Below are 25,811 nucleotides of genomic sequence, written 5' to 3' on the forward strand. Positions count from 1 at the left end.
CTCCAGCTCCCACAGCCTCGCCCAATAGCTCCTGCCTGGAACGCCGTCATCGGGTGACACTAGGACAGGTCATTACTGGGCAGGGTCCCAGCTCTGGGGCAGGTGGTGGGGCAGGGGTTGCACCAATCCAGGTCACACCACGGAATTACTGTCTTCCCCACCTCAAGCTGCCTGAGGGCAGGGCCTGGGTCTGTTTTGTTTGCTGCTCTATACCTGGTGCCCAGAACAGGACCAGGCACACAGCTGGTGCTCATTATTTGTTCACCCTGACTGAGCTCTTACTTTGTGCCGGACACCATTCTAAATGCCTCACAAACACCGTCACATTAAAGGCACGAGGTGGGTATCATCACCATCTCCGTTTTTACAGATGAAGAACCAGAGGCAGGGGCTTCCCTGGTGGTGCAGTGGTTAAGAATCCGCCTGCCAATGGAGGGGACACGGGTTCGAGCCCTGGTCTGGGAAGATTCCACATGCCACAGAGCAACTAAGCCCGTGCGCCACAACTACTGAGCCTGCGTGCCACAACTACTGAAGCCCGCGCACCTAGAGCCCGTGCTCCACAACAAGAGAAGCCACTGCAATGAGAAGCCCGTGCACCGCAACGAAGAGCAGCGGTGAGCCCGCATGCAGCAACGAAGACCCAATGCAGCCAAAAATAAATAAAATAAATAAATTTATTAAAAACAAAAAACCAGTCTCCCCATCTTAAAAGAAAGAAAGAAAGAAAGAAACAGAGGCACAGAGAGGGTAAGTGACTTGCCTGATGTCCCATGTAGTGACAGAGCCAGGATTCAAACCCTGGTAGAGTCTCTGTTAACCACTATGCCATAACACTGCCTTTTGCAATAAATGTTTGTTGACTGAATGAGTGAATCCACTACACATGCTCCCTGGACTCTGCGACAGCCAGCCAGCCCAGCCCACAGTTCCGCTCCCTCCCAGGCCCAGCCTCCCCCAGGGCTGGGCTGTGACCCACTCCCCACCCAGCCCAGCCCCCCAACACCAGCGGGCCACACACCTTGCCAAGAAAGTGCCTGCGGTAGATGCGGGCGGTGGGGTTGCATTCCAGCTTCACCTTGGCCGTGGGCGACTGCAGCGGCTCTGTCTCCGGGATGCTGGTGATTTCGTGATTGGTGCCTTCAATCCAGTAGCCCCCAAACTGGGGCAGCAGGATGAGGGGGAAGGGCCCTTCTCGCCCCAGGACCTGAAGGAGGACTCAGCTGAGAGCCACCCACACTGCACGCCACTGGGGGCCCCAAGACACCCCCCAATTCAGACCTGGAGCCACTTCTGCCATGGCTAAGGAGTACTAGGGGACAGCCCAGAGCCTATGTGGGTCCCAGGGCTCATATCCACCTCCTTCAAGGCACTTGCTCCAGCCCTTTTCCTCCCACTGCAGGCACAGACCCAGATGCACAGAGCCCCATGTCCCAGTCTCAAAGGATGGGAGTGTGGGGACAGGTAAAGCTGAGAGCATGACGTTGGCCGAGAGGCTGGCATATTTGGCTCAGAGGCCTAAGGGTTCACATGGGCTCTGAAGTCTTGGGCTTGTAAACTGAGTCTCCAACACCCAGAGCAAGGCCTGTGGTCAGGCTCTTGACAAGGAGGAGGGCCCGGGTGTCCAGACTCCGTGAGGGAGTGCCTCCTGGGCTCGGGATGGAGATGGGCTCATTGGGATCCAGTCGGTTACCTCGTGGACGCTCGGGTAGGGAATGTAGTCCTCCTCCGTCTGCAAAACACAAGCAGGGCAGAGGCCCAGTTGGGGTGGGGTCCTTACCCTTTACTTCCAGCCTCCCCAGAACACCTGTTGTTCAGCCAGCACCCCCGGGCTGGGGTTGTGGATGGGGCTGCGTCCTCATCTCCCCATCCCATGTGGGCTGACCCCACGAGGCAGGGACTGAGGCAGGCTTAGCTCACTGAGTGCTGGCAGCCTCTTCTGGGTCTCCTGCCTGGGGAAAAGGAGGCTCACTGCGTCCCCAGAAGAAACCTCTGGACCAGTGGTTCTCAGTGCATCAGAATGGCCTGGAGGGCTCATTAAACAGATTGCTTTGCCCCACCCCCAGAGTTTCTTATGCTGTGTGTCTGGGTGGAGCCCAAGAATTTATATGCCAACAAGCTCCCAGGTGATGCCGACGCTGCTGGCCTGAGGACCACACTTTGAGAAGCCCTGTTCTAGACTAAGCATCAGCCTTGTGCCCATGAACCCCATTTTAACCCTCATCCTTGTAGCCCTGGGTCCACTCCCCTAAGCCCAGCCACTGATATTCTTGGATTATTGGGGTCCCAAATCACCAACCATAGTACCGTATGCCTACCTGGAGGGGCTATGCAGCTCCCACCCCAAGAAAATTCCGAGTCTAACGAGCCTCCTCACACCTCCTTTGGTCCCAAGCCTCCTGTTAGTCTCTTCATGAAGGTTGGGGGGCAACGAGGTTACCCCTCCCCATCTCTCCGTCTCTCCCCCTCCCCCTCAGCCGTCCCAGGCAGGAGCTACATGGCGAGAGGGAGCGTAAGCCTCCTGGGTCCTGGGTATGAGTCTTCCTGCAACTGCCGATCATAAGTGGCTTCAAGGAAAACCTTTTACAGCAGGCTATCGCGAGGGATGGGGCTTCGATTTTGAGATGGGGAAGCCTGGAGAGGCGGGGTGAGTTTACAGTGGTGCAGATGGGGTGAGGAGGAGCTGGAATGAAGGCCTATAGCAAGGGAGGGGTTCTCCACACCTTAGCCTCCTAGAGGGCAGGGGCTGGGCACACCCTGCTTCCCCCTTGGCCCCAGCACCAGCCCACAGTAAGACTACTTCACGAAAGGGGGGCGCCGATCCTCCTGGGCTGGCTGCTCGGCTGGGGCAGCGCTTCCCCCACCCCTAGAGAGGGAGTCTGCCTCCCCCTTCCCGTCCCCTCCCATCCCCAAGCCCTTCGGAGAGCACTGCTCAGGAAGCCAAAGGCCCCCAGAAGGGTGGAGTGGTTCCAGGTTCAGACCTACTTTGAGGGGTGGTGGGAAGGAGCATCGCTGTTCATCCATCCTGCTTCCCTGCAAAGAGAAGGCAGCACATCCCGTCACACCCTTCCCATGCGGCTGGAAGCAGCACCCCTTCCAAGTAGATGGTGCTGTGGAGGTGCTCCCAGGGCAGGGCGCTGGCCGCCGGGTTACTCAGGCCTCTGCAGGGCTGGCCCTCCTGGAGGGAACGGGGGCTGCGGGAGGCTGGCAGCAGCAGGGAGGGCTCGGGGCTCTGGTCACTGCTGGGAGTGGGGGCAGGGCCAGTGTGCACGCTTGTGTGTGAGCTGGGGAGGGAGGCCGCTGCATCTACACAGATACGTGTTGTGGAGAGCAAGAGGGAGAGGGAGAGAGAAAGGAAGAGGGAGAGGGGGAGAGAGAGGGGGAGAGAGAGAAGGAGGGGGAGAGGAGGAGATGGAAAGACTAAGAGAGGCAGAGAAACAGGAAGATGGCAGGAGACGGGCTTTGGAGGGTGAACCGACATCAGGAAAGCTCCTGAGGTTTGTTCAAGTCCCCCGGCCACCTCCCAACACACACCCAAGCGAAAAACACGGACGAGGGCCTGGAAGACCAGGGCTGGGGAGTGGAGGATGGGCAGGGGTCAGGCAGAGGGGGCAGGGGCTGCCCGGTTCCGTAACACCTCCCCGGACCTGCAGCCCAGCCTCCGGTTGCCCTGTGCCCTGGCATCTGTCCCTGCCCCCATTCCACACGGGGTCCTGCAGAGCCTGTGATGCCTCTTGGGAGATGGGGGATGGTATGTGTATGCGGGGTGGGTTGAGGCACTGACCCCAACAACCTACACAGGGATGGGAGCTGGAGAGACCTAAGCGGGGCCTGCGCCCTGGGTCACTCAGGCAGTTGGGCACTATCAGTCCCCATCCTCTCTTCCGACCCGAGACAAAGGGCTCTGGACAACGCACTGCCAACATCTCCTCCTGGCACAGTGTGCGAGAGCTCCCGGCCCGTCCTCAGAGAGATGTAGGGCTGCAGATACAGCAAGGGCCCCCCACCCCCAGTCCAGCCCCCTCTATGGCTCCCCAGAACGGGCTCCAGAGCCCACCTCACCTGCATCTTTTCAATCATCTCAAACAGATCTGTGTTCTGCAACAGAGATGGAGAGAGCAGGTCAGCACTGGGGTAGCCCAGCTCATCCTACAAGTCCCCGAGGAGTCTCCACCTGCCCCAGCCCTCCTGGTCCCCCAACTCTGACCAAACACCGTGACCTGTCCAAGCAGCAAGAGGGAGTGGAAGGGACATCATAGGATGGGGCTCTGTGCCACTGACTGGCAGAGTTTGACCAACTGCCCGGTGAAGTCCGCCCAGAGTCCAGCACCCTCCTCAGGCAGCCCACCCCACTCGGTCCCCTTCCCCAAAGGAGGAGGTTGCTGCCTCAGACAAAGAAGGTCTTGACCTTTGGGGAGAGACACACCTCCCCCATGTCACTGCAAGACTGGCAGTGCCCGGATCGGCCCATGGACCCCTCAGAAGAGCCCCAGGTCCCAACTCCAGAGACGAGCCCAGCTGGGATCCTCAGGAGGGTCTGTGGTTCCACTCACCTCTGGAAGGAGGGCCCCATCCTCCCCCCCAAGCAGTGTGGGCTGGGCGTCTGTTGGGCGAGAGAATGCTGGGATGTCCCATTGGCCCAATACCTGTGTCTGAGTCCACACATTCCCCCTCCTCCCTCCTCCCTCCTCACACTCCAGCCAGCCTCTCCTGAGGCTAGCCAGGGCACACACAGGGTTAATCCGGGCATCTGCCAGCTGTGCTTGGCAGCTTCAGCCTCTCCAGCGCCAGCTCCCTACGAGCCTTCCTGGAAGGCGGCATCCTTGCCGGCTGGCGGAGCTGGGGGCTGGGCCTGGGAAGCCCCCAGAGTCTCTAGGAGAGCGCCCCTCCCCCAGCACCTCCAAGGCCTCAATTCAGTCGGTTCCTGCTGTCCAGTGGGGGCACTGCCTGAGCTCACACACACATGTGCTATGGGGTTGTGCACCAGGAAACACACACTCCCTCTCTCTCTTTCTCTCTCTCTTGCTCAAACACACACAGGCCTGCACACCAATATTTAAACACAGTCTCACTGTACCAAAGAAAGCAAACACACAGAAACCCACACGCACAAACCCACCGGGTCTGTGCACATCAATTCTTACAGCTACACGCTAACATACAAATACACGCGTCAGTGTCCTATGTTACACAACAGCACACTCCCTCACACACATACAGGTCTATGTCCCATAAGAGCCGCACACACAAATGCAAACCCACCCCTATGCAGATCTGCGCAACTGCACCAGTAATTGCACACGAACCTACACGAACGCCACAAAACTACTCTCACATCCACGTGCCGAGAGACACAATAACATGCACTCGCAGACCCAGGCAGGTATGTTCATGGAAACTGAGCCACAGAGCCTCACTGCCATGCACAAGTTCACCCTTCCCCATCAGTCACACTCCCTGTATAACAGACATGACAGACTTGATCCCAGAACATTAAATGAGTTTTGAGAAAAAGAAAAAGCATGCAGCAACTGTGGAAGTGGTTAATCGCAAAGGATGAGGGGCATTGGTCTGAACCACACACACACACACACACACACACACACACACACACGGAGCTGTCTGTTAAAGATCACAAGACACAGACACCCCATGTGCACACTGTGAGGCCTGCCCACAGAGGCAAAATCCACCCTGTAAAATGCACGACAGGAGTCCACAGGAGATGGTGACCCATGGCCCCTGTGGCCACACCCAACACTTCTGAGCTTGGAAGAGACAATTCCACAGGCAATTAGAGCAGAGACCACAGACACACATCTGCAGTCCAGGTAGACAAACACGCCTGTCAGCCAACACCTTGCACAACAGCAACATCAGCATCTGTGCCTGGGTGAGCCACATAACCTCAGCCCAGCACAGTCCCAGCACGAGTGATACGGGTGCACTGATGTCCCCCAGAATACCCCACTCAGGGTAACATGGCCTTACATGGCCAGGAACAACGCACTGGGAGTCACAGCCACATAAACACTGACACATGGTACTGTCACCCAGAGCGCACACACACCAACAAGTGATGCCCACAGATACAGCCTCATTAGTGCATCAGACGCTCTGACACATGGAAGGCTGTGAGTGAAGTGCCCCAGGGCACCAAGCAAAGTTACACTGTGACATTCAGACCCTTCCTAAAGGGGGGAGGGGATGGATGAAGTGGTCCCAAGGCTAGCGCCCACACACACACATCCACACACACGCACACACACATCCACACACACACAGAGTGCCCCTGTAGCCCAGAGCCACAGTGCCACCACGGGCACTCTGTTCCGTAGGCAGCTGCAGAAAGAGCTCAAGGCCTGGGACCCCAGGGCAGGGGTGTGCCCTGTGGCCTCGGTGGCCGTGTGTCAGCCCAGAAGCTAACACACCCTCCATGACGGAGCCTCGCACACCCGCCCTGACTGGGGCAGAGCCTGCCGGGCTCCGAAGAAGTTGGGCTGATCCGTCTCCCGCGGACCCCCTCGGCCAGGCCGCCTTCGCCCTGGTCCTCACCTGCCAGGCGGCCCCAGAGGGCAGCGATCCCCTCCGAGGACGGCCCGGGGTCTCCAGGGGCCGCGGCTGCGCCATCCCGAGCTCGGCCCGGCCCCGGCCCCGGCCCCCACCCCGGCAGCGCTTTAGCTGACCCAGCCGGCTACGGCCCGCGCGAGCCCCGGCCCGGGCCCCGCAGCGCTGAGCTCCGCGCTCCCGGCTTCGGGCTCCCGCGGCGCGCTGCCTGCGCTGGGCTCGCCGGGCTGCCGGGCCCTGAGGGGGCGGGGCGCCAGGTACGGGCGGCGCGGGACCGGGGCGGGGCTTCGGGGATCCGGGGCGGGGACACAGGAGGCCCCGCCCCCGGTGCGGTTCCCGGACACTGCGCCTGCGCGCTCTTGCTAGCGCGCTGGGAGCTTTCGGCGTGGGCCGTTGAGCCCCGAGGCTCTCCAGCGCACCCCTAGCCTGCCTCCTCTACCTTCCCAAACTCTGGGTACCACGCCTTAGGGCCTCAGGGATGGGCTTCTTGGGCTGGGCTTTGAAGTCGGGGAGGAAGTGGCGGGGGTGGGGGGGGTTACCTTGGAGACAGAGGGCTTTTCTTGAGCATCTACTTAATGTTGGACCCTTTGCAAGTTTTATCCTCGCCCTACATCTCAAGAGGTACGAGTGTTATCCCCAGTTTACAGAAGAGAAAACTGATTCCAAGAGATAAAATATCATGCTGAAGATCACACAGCTCGGAAAAGGCAGAACTAGGAATCCAGGGAAGCTCTCTCCCCTCCCACCTCCACCCCCTCTAATTCCTGCCAGTGGCTGACCTGTACCCTCCCTTCCCCAGGCCCCATGCCCATACCTGTCCCTAACTGCGTCTGATTCTGGGAGAGGGAGGGAACAGGGCCTGCCAAGGACCCACACATGGAGAAGACTTCAGCATATGTAGGTTCTAGCTCGGGCCTTGCTTCAACTTGCTGAGTAGACCTGAGTGAGTCCCTGCCACCTCTGTAGGCCTCAGGTTCCCCATCTGTAAAATATAAGGCCTCTTCAAGCCCTTCCAGCTGACCCTGCATTGTGTCTGCCACTGTACAGTGTGGGACAGGGCCTCAGCAGCCCCTCCCCAGACAGATGCTGGGAAAGCAGCAATAGCTTCCTGAGCTGTGGCCAACACCAGCTGCTTCAGACCCTGCGGGGCAGGGCTGCCCACCAGCTCAGTACCCAACCTCTCTTCAGCTTCCTGAAGGAGCTGCTGGCAGCTACCCACCACTCTCCATCTCCAGGGCCAAGGCCTCCTGGAAGGAAGGCACCGCACCTTCCTTTCCCCCAGACCTGGCCCTGGCTGGAGCCCAGGAAGCCGGTGGGAGCTCTGGAGATGTGTATTCCAGACACAGTGTAGCTTTGTTTTTAATAATTAACAGCAGCAAATATTGATTCACGCAGGCACTTCCAGGCCTGAGCGCTTCCGGGCACCCATCGAAATGCAGCCAGAGAAACATTCATTCCCACACTGGGAGGAGGCAAGAGCTGCTCGCATCACCGGAGACATCTGTGTGCCAGGAGTGGAGGGTGTGCACATGTGTGCATGCAGCTGTGTAGATGTGTGTGACTCTGAGATCAGATGGGGACATCCTGGGTGTGCATATTTGTGTGTTTGTACACGTGTATCTGTATATACATGCATGTGTACATGTGCGAGTCTCTGAATACATCTGCAGACATGTGAATGTACCCATGTATGTAGGTGTGGGTAGGCTGTGTATGTACATGTGTGCAGATTTCTAAATCCTCAAGCAGAAAAAATCCTACAGCAGGACAGGGTAGGAGGGTCTTGGATAGCTCAGTGTCTACACAAATGTGGCCTCCCAGTGAGAGGGGGATGTCCTTTCTGGGTGTTCTGTCCTGCCCTGGGAACATAATGATGCTAATAATAGTTCAGCTTCCTAATTTGAACTTTCCAAAATTACTTTCACAGTCATCCCCCAATTGCAAGCTGGCAAGGTGGGTAGAAAAAAAACTGCCACCTCTATTTTACAGATCAGAAACTGAGGCCCATAGAGGGGCAGGGATTTGCCCACTGGCACAGGGAGGTCAACTGCCCCTCACACTGGCTCCACCATCAACATTATAAATGTGTGCAGACCTGGGGGAGGGGGTGGAGAATGTGTCACAGACCTGGGACCCCTCAGCCCCACCACTGGTTTGCTGGGGACCCAGTCTCTCTGGGCCCTGGTTTCCTTTCCTGTCAAAGGAGTATGATGTACAGACTGTGTCTTGATTCTGGGGTGGGGGTGGGCTGTTGGGATGGGGCAGTTTGGAGCCCGCAGCCGGCTGGGCTGTATTGGCACAAATGGAGGCTTCTAGCCAAACTGGGCAGAGGGGAGGTAGCTCAGAGCTAATCTGAGAAGGCCAGCCCCAGGCTGGCCGAGCAGGCAGGACTCAGGGAGATGGGCTCTTCTAACCCTCATTTTTCCAACAGGAACACTGAGGCCCAGGAAGGGGAAGTGAACCCAGGCCTCCTACTGGATGCTTAGGGGGAGAGGGACTGGGAGACTCACTTCTGAGCCCAGCTGCCATGGAGTCGCTCCCTACCTGCCAAGTCCCAGGATCCACATGGCCCAGTCTTGGGCTGTCACCCAGGCACAGACAACAGGAGAGGATCTCAAGAACCCCTTGATATGGTCCCTAGGACCCGCTGCACTTGGATCCCCTTGGAGGTGGTGATCCAAAAGTACACCATTCCTTGGACATGTGCCCTCCTGGTCTAGAAGAGGTATATGGCCCTTGTTCCAGGTCAGAGCACTGGGAAAGGAGCTTGGCAGATCCTGTCTCTGCTATTTCCTGGCTGTGTGACCTTGGGAAAACCACTTCCCCTCTCTGAGCATCTAGATCCTCATCTGGAGAATGCCTACCACCAAGGTTTGATGGAAGGACCAAGAGGCATGATATCTATGGACGTGCTTTAGAAACTGAAAAGTGTACTACAAAAGTGAGAGCTTATTACCCTCTGCATTAGAGATGCCACCAGACTAGGCACTCTGGTCAGATAACAAGAGTTTTGGTCCTAGACCAAAACCTAACCTCTCTGAGCCTCGATTTCTCATCTGCAAAATGGGACTAATAAGAGTACTAATATAAGTACATAGTAGTTAGAGTTTGAGAATGAAATGAGATACTTCATGTAAAGCATTAAGTACCCACCTGGCACATAGTAAATCTCAATAAATGCTAGTGGCTATTACTGGTATTTGACACCCCGTATAAGTTGTTTAGTTATTTATCTCCTAACTGGACTATGGCTCCTTGAGGGCAGGGTCTGTGTCAGATTGATTTCAGCACCTCAGTGCCCAGCACAAAGTTGACACAGGTCAGGTGCTGGGCAAACATTTGATTTTGATGATAACAAGAATAGCCTCATTTATAGGGCTTTTATTCTGTGCCAGATATTGTGCACAGAGTGTTTTATCATCACTTTTCACACTTTACCCCACTTCACAGGGCTACCTCTCACAGTAGCCCTGTGAAGTGGGGTATTATCATTATACCTGATTTACCGATGAGGAAACTGATGGTGATGTTGATAACAAATATAAGGAAGAATAGCTGTTTGGCCAGTTTATTCCCAGTTGTTTTGCCCCCAACAGTGCTACAGACCCTGGTTCAACTTCTGAGGCTGTACCGGGCCCACCCAGGGGTGAGGAGTGGTATCCCCTTGGGGGGCTAAACCCCAAGGAGCATCTACCCAAACATTTTACCTCTGCACAGCAGTCATTCCTAGTTATCTCTTGGCCCTGGGGGGGTCTCCAGACCTGGGGCTGTGGGGAGGCGGGCACTTACCTTAGGGTGGAGCGAAGCAGTCTGGGAGGGAACTAAGTCCACTCGTGGCAGGTCTAGTGCCTGAGGGAAGCGCTGGTTCTGCCCATCACTCCTCCTGGAAGAGAAAAAGAGTCGGAGGTCAGGGAGGGCCCCAAGTTGGGAGATTTGTGAACTTTGGGAGGTAGAGTCACTCTCAGAGTTGGGGGACATTAAGGGGGACAGATTTCATGGAGGAGGGGGTCCTGGGTTCCCCAGGAGGCAGGAGAGGAGGGGCTTCCTGAGCAGGGCTGCCAAACAGGCTCTCCCTCCCCAGGGATCAGAGCTGTAGACAGGGTCTCACTTCCAGCTCTCCATTAGGCCTCCCTAACCCATAATCCAGCCAAGAGGATGTCCACAGCCCATTCTGAAGATGGGCAGACTGAGGCAGGGGGCAGTGAGGGTTGCTGTAAAGGGCTGAGCCCTGACGTCTGGACTAAGCAAGGTAGCCCAGCCTCTATGCACCTCTCCCTGAGCCTTTAGGGACAGAGTAGCCTTAAGGCTGAGAGGCCACCTGGGCCACTGCTATTATTAATGACAATAACAATAACGGACACTCATTGGGTCGACTATGTGCCAGGTCCCGTGCCAAGCCCCTCTTTCCAGGCCTGAGGGCACAGACTCATCACCACACTGGCATTCCCACTTTCCAGATGAGGATGCAGAGGCGTGCCGAGTTCACACAGCTGGTCAGCGGCAGAGCAGCATCTGAGTGGCGCTTGACTGACACCAAGCCCAGTCTCTTTGCCCACACCCATGGCCCTCCCTGAGAAAAGGAAGCAGGTCTGGTGAGGGTGAAGTCAGCTCCTATTACCCTAGAAAGCCTGCTGAGGAGGCTAATTCTGGGGTCAGGGAGAGGAAGTGCCCAGTGGTTCCTGGGACCCAGGTGGCCCAGGGCTGGGCAAGCAGTCCTGGCTTCCACCCACCACCTAGGGCCACCCCGACGTGGCTGCACCGCCGCCCCAGTTCCTCGACTAAGGCTGGTCCTGAGAGGGTGAGTCATTCAGCCCACGGCCCCGCTTGAGTCAGGCGGAGCTGGGACTGCCACACCCCAAGAGGGGAAGGGCCTGTGGCAACCTGGCCCAGGAAGGAGATGCTGAGGAAGCTCTGAGCCCCCTTGCTGGCTCCCCTGGGCCCAGCTACTCAGGGAGAAACAGCTCAGAGGAACTGTCCATAGCCCTGCCGCGGGCACCAGATGCCTCTCCACCTCCCAGGGGGGCTAGCACCTTAAAAGGGGGTCCTGAACTGGGTAGTGCTTGACCCAGAGGATAGACATGGTGGCAGTGACATTTTAGGCCTGTGGCATCGTTGTAGGGGAGATATTCCCAGGCACTTACCTGCTGTGTGACCTTGAATCAGTGACACACCCCTCTCAGCCTCAGTTTCCAGAAAAAATTCATCATACAGCCTGGCAGCTAGAAGCTGTTCACTCAACGAATTCTCTGGTATTCATGCATTCATGGTAAACTCTGGCTCCCCAAGTTAGGGTCTCATTAAGTATTTGTTAAATGGATGAGTGACTGAATGAATAAATGTTGGCAGTAGGAAGGCATTAAAGGTTTGTGAGCAAGAAAATGGCCTAAACACAGGTTTCTGTAGATTACAAGGTACAGTGACACGGGGGGAGACTGGGGAAGGGGGAGTGGCAAGAGGCCCATAGAAATGGTCCGGGCACTGTCCTTCTATGAGGCTGGAGAGATTCCACGAAAGAATCTGGATGTCATGAAGGAGGCAATGGTTCAGGCACAGGAAAAGGCTGCTGAGATTACTAGGAAGCTGGAGAAACAGGAGAAGAAACACTTGAAGAAGGAAAAGAAAAGGCTGGCTGCGATTGCCCTGGCTTCTTCAGAAAACAGCAGTAGTACCCCGGAGGAATGTGAGGAGACAAGTGAAAGACCCAAAAAGAAGCAAAAGCAAAAGCCCCAGGAGGCTCCTCAGGAGGATGGAACGGAAGACCCATCTGTCTCCTCCAAACCGAAAAAAAAGACATCTTTTTCTAAGGAGGAGCTGGTTAGTAGTGATCTTGAAGAGACAGCTGGCAGTGAAGTCTTCCCAAGAGGAAGAAATCTTTCCCCAAAGAGGAACCAGATAGTGAGCCTGAAGAGTCAGGAAACAAGAGGGTCCCCAAGAAAAAGAGGAAATTCTCTTCCAAGGAGGAGCCACTCAGCAGTGGACCTGAAGAGGCTGCTGCCAGCAAGAGCAGCGGCTCCAAGAAAAAGAAAAAGCTCCGAAAGCTGCCCCAGGAAAATCAGAACGGACATTTCCCTAGTGGGGCATAACTTACAGAGATACTTCCCAACCCATCCCCTATAGCCCAATAAAAATAAAAACAAATTCACGAGTCAAAAAAAAAAAAAGAAAGAAAAGAAATGGTCCGGGCAAATCCCACTGAGGCTGCCACGGGGACCCTTGAGACCGACTATGTGCCTGGAACTGTGTCGGGCATATTACACCTTCACTACTGTGCTGGGAGGCTGGCATTATTTATCCCCTTTTTTTACAGATGGAGAAACTAAAGCTCAGAGAGATGAAGCCACTTCCCCTAGCAAGTGGGTGACAGAGTCAGAATTTAAAGCCCATGCCCTTGACAAAGCAGGGCGGTGCCAGGTCAGCATGGAGAGCAGAGATTGTCCAAGGGCCAGGAAGTCCTGGAGTTGAAGCCCAGGTGAAGCTGGGTCCCCTTGATGGTAGAGACCACTGTCTTGGTGGCCCTGGCCGCCGAGTGGAGGTTTTTGCCCATGATTGAGCTATTCGGGTGCTGTCCTTCTGTCTGTCCCTTCTCATACCCCAAGGCTCAGACTGTGGCCACTGCAGGTCAGCCTGGCAGCAGCTCCCTAACACGCTCCCCTTCCAGAACCCACCTCCGTTTCCCTGTGTCCGGGTGTCCCCTCACTCAGGGCTGCTCACGTTGGCACAGGACTCGGTAGGTCTCTCAAGACAAGGGGGCTCTTCCTTCTGTTGGAGCGCTACCCAAGGCCCTCAGCTCTCCGGTTCCTGGCTGTCCAGAGTCTGCCCCTCACAGGCAACTCCTCCACCTCAAAGGTCATTGCTGAGGCCCTAAGGGGCAGGGGAAGCGAGGGGCTCCAGGATGAGAACAGAGTAGAAATCAGAGGCCCTGGGTCCTGCCTGCCCCAATCCATCCCAGCTCTGCAGGGATAGAAGGACAATAATAACAAAAGCCACAGCTTCCCTGCGCCTTCCATGAGTTTTCTTAATCCTCACAGCTCCCCAGTGAGGTAGGTGCTCAAAATCTACCTGCTTTACACGTGAGGAAACAGGCTCAGAAAGGTATATTAACTTGCCCAAGGTCGCACAGTTAATGAGGCAGAGCAGGCATTTGAACCCAGGTTTGTCACTCCAGAAACGGCAGCCAACCCTGATGCAGGATGTACCGCGTGCAGACCCTGCGCGAACGGCTTCACTTGTATTACCTCATTTAATCCTGCTTCAGAGGAGGGAACTAAGATACAGAGGTTAAGCAACGTGTCCAAGGTCACGCTGATAGTAAGTGAAATACAGAGGATTTGAACCTCCAACCATCGGATCTAGACGCTGTCCTAATGCTTCACTCTATTATCTCTTAGAAAACAGTAGTTGCTCAATCAGGGCTTCTGAAGAAATGAATAAACTCAGGTTCTTGCCTCTCTCCCTACCCCCTACCCTCCTGATGCCTCCTCCTCCTCCTCTTAGCCTTCCTCACCTCTCACACACCTCTTCCCCACCTTTCTAGCCCACCATGCACTCTCCTCTGCCTCTGGTCTCCGCAGACCTCCCCCTATTTGGTTATTTTCCTCCCTCTCATGAACTTGAATCTCTCTGTCCCTCCCCTTTCTCTCCTATCCCACCCTTGTCTCCTCCTGATCTCCATCATTCCGTTCACACGGGGGCCTCCCAAGTCTCTGCCCCCTCCCCACTTCTCTGGAAACCTTCCTGACCCTATGGCCTGGCTCAGCTTAAAATGCTTTGCCTTGGGGCTTCCCTGGTGGCGCAGTGGTTGAGAATCTGCCTGCTAATGCAGGGGACACGGGTTCGAGCCCTGGTCTGGGAAGATCCCACATGCCACGGAGCAGCTGGGCCCGTGAGCCACAACTACTGAGCCTGCGCGTCTGGAGCCTGTGCCCCGCAACGGGAGGGGCCGCGATAGTGAAAGGCCCGCGCACCGCGATGAAGAGCGGTCCCCGCACCGCGATGAAGAGTGGCCCCCGCTTGCCGCAACTAGAGAAAGCCCTCGCACGAACCGAAGACCCAACACAGCCAAAAATAAATAAATAAATAAAGTAGCTATAAAATTAAAAAAAAAAAAAAAAAAAAATGCTTTGCCTTCTTCCTGCACACGCAGCAGCTGGGACATGGGGAACTCTCCCCACTTTTCCTTTCCCCTGGCCAGGACCGCAGTCATATCTGCACAGCACTCTACAGTTTACACAGGCATTGTCTCATTCAATCACCATGGCAGTTTTGTGAGGCTGGATTATTATCAGCCTTTTTCCAGATAAGAAAACTGAGGCTCAGAGACGTTAAGTGACAAGCCCAAGGTCACTCCAGGGAAAGGGCAGTGCCAGGGTTTCACTCTAGCCCAGGGTTCTTCTACTACACGCATCAAAGCCGCTCTCAACCCAGGCCCTCAGTCCTGTCACCCTGTCCTGGGTTCCTGCCGCCACCGCCAAGCATCTTCTCTAGGTCCAGCTCCAATGCTGCTCTGTCTGGCCTGGACACCTGCCTGTAGGTACAGGACACCTGGACACAGGAATAGGTGGCAGCCAGAAAGGAGGTGACTTGCCCAAGGTCACACAGAAAGCCAGAGCACACCTGGAGTCTGGGCCAGCCACATTCCAGGGTCACCTTCCAGCTCTGCAGGTGTGTGGCCACCAGCCATCTGGCCCTAGCTCCCCTCCCTCTCGGAGTGCCCATCTCTCCCAGGGAAAGGGTGCGGCGGGGTGTGTGGGGAGGGACCCAGTGCCCCAGCTCCTGAGTGGGATGGGCCAGGCCGGAAGCTGCTGCAGACAGCTCCCGGTAACTTGGCAACTGTCACTGCACCTCCTCCCCCTCCCTTATCTCCATATTGTGGTATCAGTAATAATTGCAGTGTCGTGAGTGCAGCTTTTTCTACTTTTCAAAAGCCCTCTTTATCTGTTCACTCCTGGAAGTCTCACCGGAACTGGAGCGGGAGATAAGGCAGTTGCTAGGATCCTCCATTCCCAGAAGGGTAAACTGAGGTTCAGAGAGGTTAAACAACCAACTTGAAGTTACCCAGCAAGGCGGGAGCAGATTAGGAACTAGAACCAGGCCACCACCGGTCCAGGGCCACAGATGCTGCGCTGGGGTGGGGGGGCCTCTCAGGGGGGTATCCACACTCTGCAAAACTGCAGGTCAGACCCAGGTGTGATTGGGGAGAAAGGGACGACGGAGGACAGGTGACCAGATGCCTCCCTGGGTTGCTTCCCACCTGTTAACCAGCTGCAGAGTTGGTAGGAGGGTCCTGTCTTTTTCTCTTATCTGCAAAATGAGAGACAATGTACCCACCTCCTAAGCCACGGATTAGAGTAAGCAAGTAAGCCCAGTAGAAGTGTTTGCCATTATTTTTATTTTTATTAGCCGCTCTCCCAGAGAACCCACCCTTTCAGGGCACCAGAGGGGTGGCTGAGCTATCCTGTGAGTAGGACTTGGCCCTTTGGCCATTCAGAGAGAGCTGCCCTGAATGGAGGCCCCCAGGTGGGTCTGACCCCTGCTGAGTCTCCCAGCCTTATCCCCACACCCCCGGCTTCCTGCCCTAACCTGGCTGGGCTGCAGGCAGCTTTCCAAACGCGCAGTTTCCCACTGCTGAGCCTCTGCACAGGCTTTGCCCTTCGCTGGGAGCTCCTTTTTCCTTCTTTTCTCCCCGGTAAACCATTCATGCTTTAAAATGCAATTGAAACAGGTGAAACTCTGGTGGCCAGAGCAGGTGACACGTGACCACCAAGGCAGGAGTCCTGTGACGGGGAGCAGGGGAGCTGGGCAGGTGCTGGACAGCACACACACACGTTGGGAAACCAGTCCTGAGGGGTGTTGGGAGGGCAGAAGAGGCGCTCAGCCAACCAACAAACATAAGGCTGAGAAGGATTTGTGGGGGGCTAGCCCAGGACTGAGGCCTAAGGGGTCCAGGCCAGCCCAGCACTGGTCACCAGAGCTCAGGGTCCCTTGAATCTCCCTGGTCTCCATGAGACCAAGCGGTTCTACCAAACTGGTGATTCACGTTGGAGCAGGGGGATGGGGAAAGGGCACAGACCTCAAAGCGAGAAGGGGTCCCGCACCGGAGGGTTACTCCTGTGAACCTTTAGTCCCCTTAGAGAGGGCCCTCTGGATGGGGCTTGGGAGGCTGCCCGTGCCTCCCAGCCGTGGTATCAGGTCTGAGGGGACTCTAATCTCCTGAAACCAGAGACTACAGGCCACCCTGGAATTGCCCCCTCGGGGGCCACAGAAGCCCATTGTCTCCGGAGTTCAACCATCCGGCACTGCTTGCCCGTGGCCTTGCCAAGGTGCCAGGGAAGGTGGCCAGGGGCAGCCGGTGAGCAAGTTTCTGAAGCTAGGCCTGGGCCCCCTCTGGGGGCCCATGGGGAGGGGCGGCGAGAGCAGGGGCGTGGGGGACACAGGCGCGGCTGCTCCTGGCTCTCCTTTCCCCAGGCACCTTTGACCTCAGCCAGGACTCGAGAGGGAGTGTTGAGGGCACAGGAAACAAGGGGGGGTGGGGGGAGCCAAGCTGTGATGTCCTGTAATCCTTACAACAGCTCTGATTGAGGCTGCTGTTATCCTCACACCATTTCAGAGATAAGGAGGCAGAGGCTCAGCTAGGTTGCAAGATGGGCCAGGGTCTCGCAGCTGCCCAGTGGCAGAGCTGGCAGGGCCCCCCTGGGGGCGGGAGGAGAGGACCTTAGGCACCAGGCAGGGCAGAGGGGAGCAGGAAGGTGGCTCGGGGGCACCGCACCCTCACCCTGTGCTGGCTGAGCGCCGAGACAACCGGATCCCAGAGCTGCGCCAGGCAGCGGCCTCCTGAGCAAACAACAGGTTGGCAGCCCCGAGAGGAGGTCATGGGACTGGCCCCCACCCGGGGGCACAGCACCTGGGAGCCGGGCCTCCCATCCGCCAGCTGCTCGCCAGTGCCTCCCCTGCCCGGGTGGCCCAAGGCCTGCAGCAGCCTAAGCCTGACCCTCCGCCTCCCTGGGGACTGACCCCTCCCTGCACCGGGGGCAGGAGGGAGGAGTGACACTGAGATGACCGAGCCACGGGGCCTCTTCCTGCTCCCTAATAACAACATCCGCTTATCCCACCTGGCACTTTACAGTTTACAGACTTCCTTTGCTCTAGACCCTCCCAACAGCCTCACAAGGAACCGAAGGCAGGTAATGTTCATTACCTCCATTCTACACAGAAGAAAAGTGAAGCCGGGACAGAGGTAATGACTCGCCCATGGTATCACACTCGAAGCCCAAACCCAGCGGCTCTAGCCCTTGCCCACGTGGGCACAGGACAACTTACCAATGGGCCGGCACAGGCTGCTGCCCTTAGCACCCAGGGAAAGGGTGGCCGGAGCTCGTGCGCAGGGGCCTTCCCAGCACCCATCGGCTGCACAGTCTTAGAGCCAACCCCCCCACACCCCCCCAACCTCCCGCCTCCCTCCTTAACCTTATTGTCCTTTCCCAGCCTCTGCAGCCCAGGGGGTCTCCCTTGCTGAACTCCATGCATTCCTTCACTCACTCACTCCATCACCCACCCACTCTCCCGTGTGCCCTTCATTCCTGTGCTTAGTCACTCATTCAGGACACACGTCCTGACACCCGCTCTGGGCCAGACAATGGTGCTGGGTGTTGGCATCAGAGCCAGGCCTCACGCACCTCAAAGCAAAGCCCAGTGACACTGCCCGGACTGTTCTCTAGCTGTGCCTGGTGCTCTGTGGCCTCACTGCTCAGATGCTAAACCCTGCAGTGCCGAGGCCTTGTTAAATCCAGCCCTCTTCCTCCTAGCCCGTGGGTTTGCTCCCTCATGGGTTCCAGGCCACTGGTGAGCGGAAGCTGAGTATACAGTAGGTGTTGTTCAATAAATTACAAGCTCCTGCCCGGAGAGACATCATAACATCAGAGGTGTGGGCCCTGGAGGCAGACTGCCTGGGTTTATATCCTAGCTCTGCCACTTAACAGCTGTGGGACTTGGGCAAGTTAATTAACCTCTCTGAGCCTCAGTTTCCTCATCTATAATTTGGGGATAACAACTGTGTCTGTCTGTCATGAGGATTAAATTAGTTCATACATATAAAGTATGTAAATATTAACCATGAGCATTTCCTGGCCTTCCCGTCTCTCTTCCTTTTTTCCTTCCTCTGTAGGCTGCTGAGGACTGAGGCAGGGCTCCTGGGTGAAAGTTGTGAGAAGGTAGACCAGAGTCCAACATGAGAAATAATGTGATGAGTAGAGCCGTGTAAGGTACTGAGCTCCCCATCAAGCAAAGGCAGGAAGGGATGAAGGGGGAGATGCCAAAGTATGGGAACAGGAAGAATAATGGGAGCATGGGGTTTCACTAGATGACCTGCCAGGCACCTCCCACACGTGGAATCGATTCCTCTTGACTCCTGGGTCTGTGGTCAAGGGCAGAGGCAGTGGATAAATTCCCATTCTTTCGAGGAGATGGACTTTCCTGGGTCTCCCGCGGCACATGGATTGCTGCTACTTCTCTGCCGGTTTGCTTGCCACTCCCATTAAGGTTGAAAATGTGCACACTCTTTGGCCCAGCAACTCCACTTCTAGGCATTTATCCCCCAGAAATACTTACAAAAAAGCACAAAAATATATGAACAGAGGACATTCACTGCAGCAGGGTTTGCCATAGCTGAAACCTGGAAGCTGGTTAAATACACAAGGCATATGTAAACCACGGAAGACCATGCAGTGGTGACAAAGGAGGTTTCTAGTCCTGACGGAAAAGGGACTTTGAGGTATACTGTTAAGTGAAAAAAACAGGTTGCACCAAAAAAATCTCACTTGTAAAAATTTTAAATTACATGTAAAAGTTCACATGCGTTATCTCTGGGAAACAGGACTCCTAGGAACTTCTGCCTTCTACAGGATATATTTCTCTGCATTGTTTGGATTTTTACAATGCGCACTGATGATTTTTGTCATTAGAAAAAAAAAAAGAAAGATTAAAAGAACTGAGTCCTATGAGTCAGCTTTCTGAGTACCTGACTCCTTTACCTTCCTCAATCATCTTCAGAAAGAGATACTCTTCACTTCTTATTCCAAGGAGAAGCTGACACAGAGGGAAGTTAAACACCATGGCCAAGGTCCCCCAGGCAGGAGTGACAGAGCTGGGCTGTAACCCTCGTTCTGGCTGACTCTGAAGCCCACGCTCTTTCTCCTACACAAGGCACTCTGCTCTGAGGGGCAGGGAGGAGAGAAGGCAGGAGAGAAGCAACCCAGGCTGCTGGGCTCGGGGCTATACCCTGGGACCTCAGCTGTCATGTCCTGGGAGCCAGGCCAGCCGGGGTCAGCCTGTGCGGGGACAAGGCTGTCTGCCTCATTTGCAAATGCAAATAAATGAAGCCTCTGCTCCTGGCGTCAGGTCCCAGCCCAGAGCTGCCCCAGGCTAGCAGGCTGGCAGGTGCCTAGCCCCACCCCTGGAACCACCCCCAAAGGCCTCAAGGTCGTCAGGTGGATGGACATGCACTGGGGCTCTAAATAACTTTCCAAGTTGATCAACGTGTTTCTGGAAGAAACTGGCGTTTTAAGTTCCTTGCCGCCTTCTCAGTGAGAGCCTGGAGAGGAGAGGAGCACATATGCGTGCTCCTGAGTCTGGCTGGACCAATGGACAGATCTAGAAGCCAGATGGACTTGAGTTCAAATCGTGACTTGGTCAAGCTCTAGCTGTGTGGCCTGGGGAGAGTCACTTCACCTCTCTGAGCCTCAGTTTCCTCAGCTGTAAAATGGTGTTGATAATTCCTCCACGCAGGGCTGCTGGGAGAATTCAGTGAGATAACGTGTATGAAAGTACTGCCCAAGCTAGGAGCCACCTTCCATGTGCAGGGGAGGGTTATGACCCTGCACACTGTGGAGGTGGTTGGGAGGGGACACATGCACATCTGTGCAAATGTGGAGTGTGCAAAGGGCTGGATCAGAGGGCGCTGCTCCACAAAATCAACAAGCAGCTGGGGCGAATGTCTGACACTTTTGCTGGGAGCCGGCACAGGGTTTTCTGCAGTGCTGCCCGCTGGTGCGACAGGGTGTGTGCAACTCCGTGGGTGAGGATGTAGGTGGGCGGCCTGGCAAGAACGTGAAATGTGGGTGGGAGAGAACACGCTCGTGTCTGGGGCGTGCATGGGTTTGTAGGCGAGCATGTTTGTGTCTATCACGTCATCCACCTGCCTAAAAGCCCCCCGTGGCTTCCCGCCACGTGCAGGATGAAGACTCGACTGCCTCACGTGGCCCACGAGGCCCTGAGCGTCTGTCCCACCTCCCAGCCTTTGCACACACCGTACCCTCCACCTGTTCCACCCTCCACCGTCATCTCCCATCACACCCACATGCTACACTCTTATCCGGTCTTTCTGGAGCCCCCTCCCCAGACTGGGTCAGGTTGCCCCTACCCTGACCAGCTTTCCCAGAAGCCTGTCCCGGGTTTGCACTTGTCACAGTGTGATTATCAGATCACGGAGCTTCCTCAGCTGCGGACCCGATCTGTTTGGGGGCCTGGCACACAGTCGATGCCCGATTATGATGTGCTACATGAGTGAATGTGTATATAGCTGTATGCTCGTGACGAAGCTGCCCGGACAAGAGTCAAGTCTAGGAGTGTGCATAGGGAAAATGCGCGTGTGTATAGGGGGCGTCTCAAAGAACCTCTGGCCCGTGGGTGGGCCAGATCTGGCAAAGGCCGGGGCACTCTATGACTGGTACTCAGGCCCAGGTTGGCTGCAGTGAGAGAGAAAGCCAGCCTAAGTTCCTTTGCTCCCCTCCCCCAAACCCCTCCTGAAATAGGCCCCGGGTCTCTGTACCAGACCCCAGAATACTTCTGGGCAGGGGGGTCAGCCAGGTGGTCGCCAGGCTGGCCTCCTGCCTGTGCCCTGCAGTCGGCCCCACCCCTGCGGGCTCAGAGGCTCTGCCTTCTGCCACACACCCCCTCTCACCGGAGGCCCAACCCAAGCCTGGTCTTGCATGCCTGCCCACAGTGCCCACCCCCCTCCCCCAGGCCTGCCTCGTGAGCAGCAGCTCTTCTGAGAGAGGATGGGCCTCCAACCCCCCTGCCTACTCAGCCACCTTCCACCTGCTGCCAGGAGATGATCTGGAATGTTCCAGATTTGGGGAAGGGAAGGAATCTTGTTCCTGCCCCAAGGCCTTTACATATACTCTGCCCTCTGCTTGGATCACCCTTCCCACAGTCAGTTCCTTCCCATTCAGGCCTTGAGAGGCCCTCCCCGATACCCTTAGCAAAGGGTATCCCCTCCCCAACCACCCTGTCTCTCACTACCCACTACCCATGTGAATTCACCTTATTTGCCTGTTAGCTCGTTTTGCATCTGTCTCCTGCATTGGAAGGTGACCTGCATGAGGCCACACACCAGGTGCCTCAGGTTCACCGCTGTATCCCCAATTCTTAGATGTTACCTGACACGTGGCAGGGACTTGATAAGTATTTGTTGAATGAACAAATGGCTAACAAGGGACTTCCCTGGTGGCGCAGTGGTTAAGAATCCACCTGCCAATGCAGGGGACACGGGTTCGAGCCCTGGTCCGGGAAGATCCCACATGCCACGGAGCAACTAAGCCCATGCGCCACAACTACTGAGCCTGCGTGTCACAACTACTGAAGCCTGCGTGCCTAGAGCCCGTGCTCCGCAACAAGAGAAGCCACTGCAACGAGAAGCCTGCGCACCGCAATGAAGAGTAGCCCCCGCTTGCCGCAACTAGAGAAAGCCCGCGGGCAGCAACAAAGACCCAATGCAGCCAAAAATAAATAAATAAAATAAACAAATTTATTTAAAAAAAAAAAACAAGCAAATGGCTAACGAATCCTTGAAAGGATCCTGTGAGGTGACTATTGTCCCTGTTTACAGGTGTGGAAACTGAGGTTCAGAGAGATTAAGTCTCTAGCCCAGGGTCACACAGCAAACAGTCAGACCAGGTCAAGATTAGGGACTATCAGACTCCACTAGAACCCCAGCATGTCAGTGTTTTTTAGCTAACCTTCCCATTTTATAAATAGGAAAATGAGCCTCAGAGAGAGACAGTGCAGTTTCTGCAGGTTACCGGGGCTTCCCGTGGTCTGAAAGAGCTGCACTGTTAGGCTGCGCTGGCCCTTTAAAAGCACCTCCTCCTCTCCTCTCACTCACGCTGAGGTGGTGACAACTAATAACCCCGCTGCACAAAGGAAGAAACCATGGCTCAGCCAGGGAGGCACTGCCCAAGGTCACCCAGCCAGGACTCAGTGCAGACCTGGCTGGCTGCAAAGCCAGCATTCTCAGGGCCAGTGTCAAGGTCAGTGCCCATGGCTGGGAGCATGCTCACGTGTGGGCAGGTCTTGCCTCCCGGCAGGCAGTGAACTTCCAGAGGGCAGAGTCCACACGCTGAGCGATTCTGCCCCCACTGCAAGGACCAGCTTGTAAGGATGACACGGCAGTGACCACGATTGCTGGCATCACTTTGGTTTTGGACCTTGGCATACATTATCTCACTTAATCCCCACAACAATCTTCAGGGTAGGTGCTTTTATGGTCTTTAATTTACAAGACCCAGAGAAGTTATCCTCCACTGTACACAGCCCCAGACTGACAGCACAGCGCAGGGCAGTTCTTACAGTGGGGAGTGCCCATCTTACAGTGGGTGACGGGCAGCCCTGGCAGGCCTCTGCCCCATCGTGGCTTGGGGGTTCAGACCCTCTAGGGCACCCACAGGAAGTCCCAGTGGGGCTAGCAGGGACAAGAGCTGGTGGCTGCCTCTCCCACTTTCTGTTGCCAGGTCCAGTTCCGTCCTGTGCCCAGCACGTGCCACCAAACGCTCTTCTCCTCCACGTTGCTGACCTGCCACCTCCTCTTCTTGGAACACTCTCTTGGCACTGGCCCTCCCTCCCACACCACACACACACAGACATGCTGCCAACTGGCCCATTTCAACTTGTTTTTTGAGTTTCAGCTTCTGGGTCACCTCCTCCAAGAAGCCTCCCCTGATTCCCAGGTAGGGGGGAGGAGTCCTTCTCTGAGCTCTCAGAGCTCCCCACATCTGCCCCATCAACATGTATCACCCCACCTTAGAGCCCTCTCTTTCCTTATTCTCCCCCCTGCCCTTGAACTCCACGAGGGGAGTGGCCTTGTCTGTCATCTCCATTGCCATGTCCCCAGTGTCCAGCATGGGGTTTGGTTGGCCCTTAGAGGGCATTCCCACATTAAATATTTGTTGAATTAATTTGCTAAATGAAGGAATAACTGTCTTGGGAGAGACCCTGAGCAGAGGAAAGCCTTTATGGGATTTGGGGATATCAGAAAGGTCCCCTCCTTAATCACTTCTCCTCAAATAAGCCACCTCCACAGGGCCTAAAATTCTAGCACTAAAATTTTAATGAGTCTCTCTGGTTTAATGTGTCTTTTCTCTCAAAATGCAAATGCTCAGAGAGAGGGAAAACATCCACTGAGTGCACACAATGAACTTATTTCATTCTAAGTCTCCCGTGGGGTAAGCAGCCTGGTTCTTATTGTCATGAACAATCTGAGGTTCAGAGAGGCAAAAGTAGCTTGAGCAAGGCCACACAGCAAGTAAGAAAAGTTGAAGTTGGTATTTGGACTCAGATCTGCCTGAAAACAGAACCCCCGTCTTTCTATGCACCTCCCAAACAAAGGGACCTAAGCCTGAGCGTTGCTGGGATGTAGAGGCAAGCAGGGCCAACCAGACTGGGAAACTTAGAGCTGCAAGTGCCCTCCAGGACCATCTCTGCCTCCTTTTTTTTTTTTTTTTTTGACCACACCTCGCAGCATGCGGGATCTTAGTGCCCTGACCAGGGATCGAACCCATGCTCCCTGAAGTGGAAGCATGGAGTCTTAACCACTGGACTGCCAAGGAAGTCTCCCATCTCTGCCTCCTGATTGTGCCGAAGGTGGGCATGGGGAAACTGCCCAAAGATGGGGATTCACTTCCCAAGGTCACACAGAAACATAGTGGCAGACCCAGGACCAAAACCCATCTGAAGGAGACTTTCCCTTATCTCCTTAAGTTAGGGAGGGCTCTGTCCTGGAAGAGGGGGTCTCTCTGGCCTGGAGTCTCTCCTAGGCATCCCCCCTGCCCAAGAAGTGGCCTTCCCCAGGAGTGGGCATTGTCTGGCCCCATAGGAAGGCAGAGAGGGACAACTAAGGGGGTTTCAAGGCCTGCACAAGCTGAGCTAAATAGAGGATGTAAAGGAGGGTGGGCTAGGATGAGTGACTGTTTAGACAAGAAAGAGTGGACCTGGGAATACAAAATCCCCATCCTTGTCTCATTAAAGGGCCACTGTCAGGGATGGGACACCCAGAGGGTGCATCTAGGCTCAGGCAGCTGGTCTGAAGTAAGGAAGAATTTTGAAATCCATCTGAGTTGCTCAGGAATGGAATGGGATACTTCAAGGGTAATGAGCTTTCTATCACTAGGAGTGAGCAACAAAGGCTAGTCAAGGAGCTGCCAAGAGGTCATGATGGTCTCAACCAGGGACGATGAGCTTCAAGAGGTCTATAAAGCTACTGAAAATAAAGGTACGATTTCCTCAGAGGGCCCCCAAAGTCTTCTTCCAATATTCAAAGGGGTTGTGAACCAAGGGAGGGTTCCTTGCGTAGTGGGAGGCCATAGGAGGGTGCCTCAAACATTTCTTCCATCTCCAAAGATTCTAGGAGGCCCAAATTCTCTGATTCTAAGATTTCACAAAGCCAAGAGTCTGAGACTCAGCGGTTCTGCATGTCAGTCACTGATGTTGTAGCCAAACTCCTACTCTGCCTGTGAGACTCTCAGTCTGGCCCCTTCCCCCTTTCTAAATCCACCCCTGGCTTCACTCTCCCACATCTCTTCAGCCACACCAGCCTCCTTCCTGTTCTGAGGACACACCAAACTCACTCCTGCCTCAGGGCCTTTGCATCTGCTGCTTTCTCAAGTGGCTCTTCTCATTCTTCAGATTTTGGTTCAAATGCCGCCTCCTCGGAAAAGCCTTCCATGACTCCATCCATCAACCCACAGCTTCACAGTACAGGGTGATGTACAAACTGGAGCCCAGCTGCTTGTGTTCAAATCTCAGCCTGGCCAAGAGACCTTGAATAAGTTACTTGGCCTCTCTATGCCTCAGTTTCCTCAGCCCTAAACCAGGAGTAATGACAGTACCTGCCTCATGGGGTTGTAAGGATTAAATCCATCAATATATGGAAAGGGCTTTGGAACACAGCCCAGCATGCTGGCTAAGCTCCACGTAAG

General features: G+C 55.4%; 1 protein-coding gene across 8 annotated transcripts in view; it reads right to left on the reverse strand.

The window, feature by feature from the left end:
• Nucleotides 1-25,811, reverse strand: part of RAP1GAP (RAP1 GTPase activating protein) — a 66,259-nt gene that overhangs the window by 18,957 nt on the left and 21,491 nt on the right. For 7 of the 8 annotated variants that reach the window (XR_009005933.1, XR_009005926.1, XR_009005925.1 and 4 more), the window contains exons 3-7: nucleotides 10,357-10,450; nucleotides 4,063-4,098; nucleotides 2,986-3,033; nucleotides 1,694-1,732; nucleotides 1,022-1,207 (exon numbers count right to left, since the gene is read on the reverse strand). Coding sequence is in view for 3 of the 8 variants with exons in the window: in XM_057533004.1 (XP_057388987.1) it covers nucleotides 1,022-1,207; nucleotides 1,694-1,732; nucleotides 2,986-3,033; nucleotides 4,063-4,098; nucleotides 10,357-10,450 (403 nt within the window). In the remaining 5 variants the exon portion in view is untranslated. Of the gene's footprint in view, nucleotides 1-1,021; nucleotides 1,208-1,693; nucleotides 1,733-2,985; nucleotides 3,034-4,062; nucleotides 4,099-6,555; nucleotides 6,786-10,356; nucleotides 10,451-25,811 lie in introns of those variants that run through there. The other variant, XR_003622678.2, reaches the window with a different exon arrangement.

This window comes from Balaenoptera acutorostrata, chromosome 1 (genome assembly GCF_949987535.1).
Source record: "Balaenoptera acutorostrata chromosome 1, mBalAcu1.1, whole genome shotgun sequence".
NCBI classification, from domain to species: domain Eukaryota; kingdom Metazoa; phylum Chordata; class Mammalia; order Artiodactyla; family Balaenopteridae; genus Balaenoptera; species Balaenoptera acutorostrata.